General features: G+C 38.6%; 1 protein-coding gene across 1 annotated transcript in view; it reads left to right on the forward strand.

Annotated features, from left to right (window-relative positions):
* Window positions 1–4,186: 4,186 nt before the first annotated feature.
* EPB41L5 (erythrocyte membrane protein band 4.1 like 5) overlaps window positions 4,187–8,228 on the forward strand; it is a 334,801-nt gene continuing 330,759 nt past the window's right edge. Inside the window, exon 1 of the mRNA XM_042780516.1 lies at window positions 4,187–4,366. Coding sequence (XP_042636450.1) covers window positions 4,187–4,366 — 180 coding nt within the window. The remainder of the gene's footprint in view (window positions 4,367–8,228) is intronic.

An 8,228-nucleotide genomic window follows, 5' to 3' on the forward strand; every position in this document is an offset into this window, starting at 1 on the left:
CCTCCACCTTACCAAGCATGACATCCTTCTCCAGGGAATGGTCCCTTCTGACAACATGATCAAAGTAGGTGAGACGAAGTCTGGCCATTGTTGCTTCCAAGGAGCGTTTTGGCTGCACTTCCTCCAGGACAGATCTGTTAGTTCTTTTAGCAGTCCATGGTACCTCCAGCATTCTTCACCACAACCACAACTCAAAAGCATCAACTCTTCTTCGGTCTTCCCTATTCATTGTCCAGCTCTCACATGCGTAGGAGGCAATTGGAAATATCATGGCTTGTGTCAGGCATACCTTAGTCCTTAGTCCTGGAGACATCTTTGCTCTTCAGCACTTGAAAGAGTTCCTTTGTGGCCAACCTGCCCAATGCTACACGTCATCTAATGTCCTGACTGCTTCCATTGACATCGATTGTAGAACCAAGCAACATGAATTCTTTGACAACCTCAATCTTTTCTCCATTTCTTGTGATGCTGCTTATTTATCCAGTTATGAGGATTTTTGTTTTCTTTATATTGAGATGTAATCCATACTGCAAACTGTATTCTTCAATCTTCATCAGTAAGTGCCTCAAATCATTCTCACTTTCAGCAAGTTGTATTGTCAGTGTATCTCAGGTTGTTGATGATTCTTCCTCCAATCCTGATGCCATGTTTTTCTTCATATAGTCCAGCTTCTTGGATTATTTGCTCAGCATATAGATTGAATAAATATGAGAAAAAGATACAACCCTGACACACTCACTTCTTGATTTTAAACCATGTAGAATTCCCATTCTTCTCAATGTTATCCATAATTTGTCATGATCCACACAATCAAATGCCTTTGCATAGTCAATAAAACACAGATAAACATCTTTCTGGTATTCTTTGCCTTGAGCCAAGATCCATCTGACAGCAGCTATAATATCCGTTGTTCCACATCCTCTTCTGAATCCAGCTTGTACCTCTGGAAATTCTCTATCAATATGCTGCTGCGACTGTTTTTGAATTATTTTCAGTAAGATCTTTCTTGTGTGCGATATTAATGATATTATTCTTTAATTTCCACATTCTGTGGGATCATCTTTCTTTGGAATGGGTACAAATATGGATCTCTTCCAGTCAGTTGGCCAAATCTCTTGGCATAACCGAGTGAGTGCCTCCAATGGGACATCCATTTGTTGAAATATGTCAATGGGTATTCCGTCAATTCCCGGAGCCTTGTTCTTTGCCAATTCCTTCATTGCAGCTTCAACTTCCTCCTTCAATACCATTGGTTCTTGATCATATGCTACCTCCTGAAATGGATGAAGATCTACCAGTTCTTTATTGGTACAGTGACTCTGTGTACTCCTTCCATCTTCTTTTTATGTTTTCTGCATCATTCAGTATTTTGCCCATAGAATCTTTCAGTATTGCAATTTGAAAGATTTAATTCTTTCCTCAGTTCTTTCAGCTTGAGAAATGCCAAATGTGTTCTTTCTTTTGGTTTTCTAACTCCAGGTCTTTGCACATTTCACCATAGTAATTGGCTTTGTCTACTCGAGGTGCTCTTTGAACTCTTTGGTTCAGCTCTTTTATCTTTTCATTTCTTCCATTTGCTTTAGCTGTTCTCCGCTCAAGGGCAAGTTTAGTCTCTTCTGTCATCCATTTTGGTCTTCTTTTCTCATCTTTTTAGTGACTTCTTCCTTTCTTCATGGATGATGTTCTTGATATCTTCCCACAGTCTTCTGGTTTTCAGTCATTGGTGTTCAGTGCATCAGATCTATTCTTTAGATGGTCTCTAAATTCAGGAGGGATTTACTCAAGAGCATATGTTGGCTCTCATGGACTTACTTGTTTTAATTGTCTTCAAGTTGAACTTGCACATGAGCAGTTAGATGATCTGTTCCACAATCAACTCCTGGCCTTGTTTTGGCTGAGGATATTGAGATTTTCCATCGCCTCTTGCCACAGATGTAGTCAATTGGATTTCTGTGTGTTCCATCTGGTGAAATCCACGTGTATAGCTGCCATTTGTGTTGTTGAAGAAAGGTATTTGCAATGAATAAGTTGTTGGTTTTGCAAAATTCTGCCATGCAATTTCTAGCATTATTTCTGTCACCAAGGCCAAATTTTCCAACTTCTGGTGATTCTTCTTTGTTTCCAACTTTTGTATTCCAGTCATCAGTGATAATTAACACATCCTGATTGCATGTTCGGTCAATTTCAAACTGTTGAAATTGGTAAAAATCTTCCATTTCCTCATCTTTGGCTTTGGTGGTTGGTGCATAAATTTGAATAATAGTTGTATTAACGGGTCTTTCTTGTAGGCATATGGATATTATCCTATCACTGACAGCATTGTACTTAAGGTCAGGTCTTGAAATGTCCTTTGTGATGATGAATGCCATGCCATTCCTCTTCAAACTGTCATTCCCGGCATAGTCAACAATATGGTTGTGTTTCAAAACAGCCAAAATCAGTCCATTTCATCTCACTAATGCCTAGGATATCGATCTTTATGCTTTCCATTTCATTTTTGACAACTTCAATTTTCCTAGATTCATACTTCCTACATTCCATGTTCTGATTATTAATGGATTTTTGCAGCTGTTTCTCCTCAATTTGAGTGGTTCCACATCAGCAAATTGAGGTCTCAAAAGCTTTACCTTATCCATATGAGTAAGGCTGGTTTTGCTCTGATGATGCAGCTCTTTCCCAGTCCTGTTTTGAGAGCCTTCTAACCTAAGTGACTCATCATCCTCCTCTGTATTAGACAATGTTTCCAGACTATTCATAAAATTGCGCAGTAATATATCAGACAGTGTTTCTCTGCTATTCATAAGGTTTTCCCTGGCCAGTTCTTTGAGAAGTGGATCACCTCTTCCTTCTTCCTAGTCTTTCTCAGTCTGCACGTTGGGCTAATACCTTTGTAGCATGTGCACCCTGCTGGGCTTGAAATACCAATGGCACAGCCTCAAGACTTACAGCCACATATCACCAGAGTAGGACAAACCAATGGACAAGTTTGTCTCCCTTACCTGTTGGAAGCCTCTCTAACCTTTCCTTACCTGGATCCCTGTGGCTGACTCCTCCTTCATACTTTATGTTGTTGTTGTTGTTATGTGCCGTCGAGTCAGCCCCGACTCATAGCGACCCCTCCTTGGGTTTCCGAGGCAATATCACTACGGAAGTAGGATTGCCCAACCTTCCTTCCGAGGAGTGGCTGGTGGGTTTGAACCGCCAGCCGTCTGGTTAGCAGGCAAGTATTAACCAAAACCAAACTCACTGTCGTCGAGTTAGTCCTGACTCATAGCGACCCTTCTATTGGTTTCTGAGGCTCTCTACAGAGGTAGATGGCCTAGCCTTCCTTCCGAGGAAGGTTGGACCATCTACTTCTACAGTATTACGAATATTTAAACTATTAGCAGCTGACTTATGCAGTGTACTGTAACTGATTTCTCTTTTCTGTACAATTTGTATTCTCTGGAGTTAATTATTTCCATTTGTTTAGTTGTTTGCTTAGTATTTCTTATTCTTAAATGTTCCTAGTTGTGTAAATTTAACACATAAACTTAAGAGTTGTTTGCATTTTAGTGTGCTACATGTTTTAAATGACTAATACCTGTTTTAACCGTTTTGATTAACCTAAATGTTTGTAATAGAGAGAAGGAAACAAGCAATCATTTGTTAAATAGTATTTTAAAATTTGTGTGTTAGGGAAAGTAGAATACTTGATAAAACTTTAATTCAGTTCTATTCATTTTAGCTGAAATGAGTGTTTTTTTTTTTTTTTTAATGAATTCAAAGAAGAAATGGAACTAATCTGGATTGTCATCATCATCAGGGTTACCCCAGTGTTTGGCATTGTCTCCTAATGTTTCTAGGGATGTACAAATATTGTACGTATCAGTCATTGATCCAAAAGACTGGTGAACTTTCTTAATCATTTGTCCTCTTCTGCTAAATCACCTCCTTATAAAGATAGTCCAGTAACTTCAGAAAAACTGCCAGCCTTAGCTCTGTCTTACATAAAAAAAGGCTCTAGGAAGCCCAGAATTAAAGTAGCCAGTTTTAATTATTTTTTTCAAATTTACTTTACTAGGAATACTTTTTAATAGCAACCTACTAATGTCTACAGTATTTCACTAACATTTGTCTAATTGCAAATTGTGGTGAGTCTTTTTCCTGATGTCATCTTTTTCACTCTGGTTTTGTAGTGACAAAAATGCTGAGCTTCTTCCGTAGAACCCTCGGGCGTCGGTCAATGCGTAAGCATGCTGAGAAGGAACGACTCCGAGAAGCCCAACGAGCTGCCACACACATCCCTGCAGCTGGAGATTCTAAGTCTGTTATCACATGTCGAGTGTCCCTTCTGGATGGTACTGATGTTAGTGTGGACTTGCCGGTAAGTAGGGCATGGTGAATTTGCATATTCTGTGTGAAATAACTGTCTTTCTTTGAGCTTTCTACTGATAACTTCTTGGAGGTGTTAGGCAATATGGGTTAGTATGGGGTATGCACTGTAACATGTAGGTACATGGATCAGACAACCTTAGACCAAAAATACCTGGAGTGATAGTATTCCTCTCTGGATTTAGTGGCAGTCACTTGAAACCTTTAAATGATAGAGCAGTTACTGGTATGAATCTTTGTGTGTGTGTTTATGTGTTCTTTATGATGGCAGAACATGGTGTAGTCTAGTGAATTTCTCATAATGCTTGGTTGAATAATTATTAAAGCAAAAGAGAATCATTGAGAACGATAATAACACTTATATCTGTACTGTAAGCACTTAGTTCTTTATACTTTCGTGTATTTTTCAAAGCTCCTCTCATCTTCCTCAAAACAAACCATACTTAACTGCACAGTTTGATGTACTTACAGACATTTGAATGAAATGAAATGAGAAGAAATACTTTTCTTCATGAAGCACAGCTTTGATTGCCTATCTCTTTTTTCCCAAAGTAGTTTGTCATGTAGGTTTTTCATACACTGTAATCTTTATTTCAGGGCAGGCTGTTGTATTTATATTTTAGTTGGGGTACTTTTTTGTAACTATAAATTATAATCATAATTCAGGGTGAAACATTCTAATATGTTTGAAAGTGGCTTACCTTATTCCTTATAGGTTTTTTTTTTTTTTTTTTTTTTAAGCTATATGATTTAGAGAGAATTGGATTTCTTTTTGAGCTACTTACTAATACCTACTCTTTTTCATAAAGAACCCTGGTGGTACAATGATTAAGTGCTCAGTTGCTGTCCAAAAGGTTAGCAGTCCACACCTACTATACCTGGTGATCTGCTCCCATAAAGGTTATAGCCTAGGAAACCCAGTGGGGCAGTTCTACTTTGTCATATAGGGTCTCTATGAGTTGGAATTAACTCAGTGGCACAGAACAGTAACAGTCTTTCTCATGTCTTTGGTTTGCATTCTAAGACTTAATAACCAAACTGTACATTATATGCGATTTGCTGTAAAGCTGCATTTGATCTTCTTTGATATCTTGCCTCTCTGCAAACACTTTTCGGTACACATCCATTCACGTAAAAATCACTGTAAAGTGTCTCAGTTGTCTTTGTACAAGCCTGTATATTGCTGCAATGCATAGTTGAATAAGCTGTGGAAGGCATTCAGCGGAGTGAGAGACTAAGGAATTGGATGTTGTTGTTGTTGTTATGTGCCGTCGAGTCGGCCCCGACTCATAGCTACCCCTCCTTGGGTTTCCGAGGCAGTACCGAGGAGTGGCTGGTGGGTTTGAACCGCCAGCCTTCTGGTTAGCAGTCAAGTGCTTTAGCCACTATGCTACCAGAACTCCTAAGGAATTGGATAGTGTGTTTAAATGTATATTCTGATAAACTGAACAATTAATAATAATACTGGAATATGCTCTGGTAGCATAGTGGCTAAGGCATTTGACTCCTAACCAGAAGACTGGTGGTTCAAACCCACCAGCCACTCCTCGGAGGGAAGATGGGGCAATCTACTTCCGTAGTGATACTGCCTCGGAAACCCAAGAAGCGGGTCACTATGAGTCGGGTCTGACTGGACAGCACATAACAACAATAACATGATAAAATTAGTCAGATATCCCATATTTTTTGGTTTGATGTCATTGTTAGGACTATTTGTTATCTGTGTATTAGACTGGAAAATTGTTAGGGTGTTTGATTTTGGAAAACTTTAAGGCATCTAAGTTTTCTTATTAGGGCTTCTTGAGTATGTTCCCAGACATTCCAGTATGTGATCGCTTTGTGAAGATAGTTTTCATGTTTATTTCTTATTTGATAAGTATCTTAAGAGTATTGTGTATTATTCCATTAAAATATCATTAGATACTGGGGTGAAAGCCTGAGGTTGCTTTGTAAAAGACTGGAAAGATGTTTCTTATTACCTAATGTTTGAAGTATGAAGTCTCGGGGTTGTTGATGGAAAGGCTGATAATAGAGTAGAATTTGTAAAGAAGGGTTTTTAAAAGGCAGTATAGCAGGCAGAGAAGCAGCACTAGGTTTTAAAGTAGGAAAACAAATGGCTAGTGACTGGTATAGAATGGTTTCTTATGCTTCCTGTGCTCAGCAGGGTGTATGTGATGCTTGATCACATCCGGAAATGCTAGTTGGCCTCTCGTGGGAACAATTGCAGTGAAGCAGCCAGAGTTTTGGATTTGACTCTTTGTGGAATTAGAACAATTGCCTTTTCAGCTCTGTAGGTGAAACCTTATAGTTAGTAACCTAACTTTAGATATTCGGAGGGGTATAAAACGAGCATTGATCTGCCAGCTAAATTGCTTTATTAAAAAAATAGCCAAGAAGAACGTTAATTTCTAAAAAAGAAAGTCACCTCTTTTATGATTTAGCTTCTTAACTAATCTAGTATTCTGGAAGAAGATTCAGAGTTGATTTTAGAAATTGAATGAAGTACATACACATCTCCCTTTAAGATTACGGTTGCTAAAAAACCATGGCCATTGAGTTGATTCTGACTCACAGCAACCCTATAGGACTGAGTAGAACTGTCCCATAGAGTTACGTCTTTACACATGCAGACTACCTCATCTTCCCTTTGTGAAGTGGCTGGCGGGTTCAAATTGCTTATTTTTCAGTTAGCAGCCAACCACTTAACCACTGCACCAATATGATTGCCCCTGACAAAGGATTACCTATAATTCAGATTAATATATACCAGTGGTAGTGGTCACTTTTTACTCTTGCTTTCCTATCCTATCAAAATCGGGGGAGGAATTTAGAAACCTGTTTTCTTCTGTCTTTTATTTTGGTTCAATGCATTTTTTTTTTTTTTTTCCTTTTGTAGTCTTCCCTTCCCTCCCCTCCCACCCCTGGCAACCAACAAAGTTTCCCTCCATATATAAACCTTTCCTTGACCCTCCACAACAACGAACTAATACTATATTTGTCCTTCTGTGATTGACTTATTTCACTCAGTATAATGTCCTCCAAGTTCATCCATGTTATGTGGTGTTTTACAGACTCTACATTATTCTTTAGTGCTGCATAACATTCCATTATGTGTATGTACCATAGTTTGGTCATCCACTCTTTCGCTGATGGCCATGTAGGTTGTTTCCATCTTTTGGAAATAGTGTAGCTATTGTAAATAATGCTGTGATGAACATGAGTGTGCATATATCTGTTCCTGTACTGGCTCTCACCTCTCTAGGATATATACCTAGTAATGGGATTGTTCGGTCAAATGTTATCTCCAATTCCAACTTTCTAAGGAATCACCATATTGCTTTCCAGTGTTTGTATCACTTCATAGTCCCACCAGCAGCGTATGAGTGTCCCAGTCTCTCCACATCCCTGCCAGCATTTGTTATTTTCTGGCTCGTTAAACCTTGCCATCAGTGCTGGGGTGAGATGGTATCTTGTTGTTTTTTGATTTGCATCTCTCTGATGACCAGTGATTGTGGGCGTCTCTTCATGTATCAGCTGGCCACCTGAGTATCTTCCTTGGTGAAGTGTCTATTCATATCTTCTGCCCATTTTTCAACTGGATTATTAATCCCTTTGCTGTTGAGGCACTGGAGTTTTCTATAAATCTTAGTGATAAGTTCCTTGCCAGATATGTAATTATTGGTAAATAAGAATTTGTTGCTATCATTTTTGTTATGTGATTTTTCATGATGTCGATTTCTTTGTTCCATGTAATTTTCTATGCTGAGCTTGCTTTTTTTATAAATCGTGTTATCACATCCTTCAATGCTATTGTTTTAGTATTTGCTAAATATTTGTGCTGGTCCTCTTTTTTA

The sequence above is a fragment of the Orycteropus afer genome, unplaced genomic scaffold (genome assembly GCF_000298275.1).
Source record: "Orycteropus afer afer isolate SDZICR_OR568_19922 unplaced genomic scaffold, OryAfe1.0 scaffold00004, whole genome shotgun sequence".
In the NCBI taxonomy this organism is placed as follows: domain Eukaryota; kingdom Metazoa; phylum Chordata; class Mammalia; order Tubulidentata; family Orycteropodidae; genus Orycteropus; species Orycteropus afer.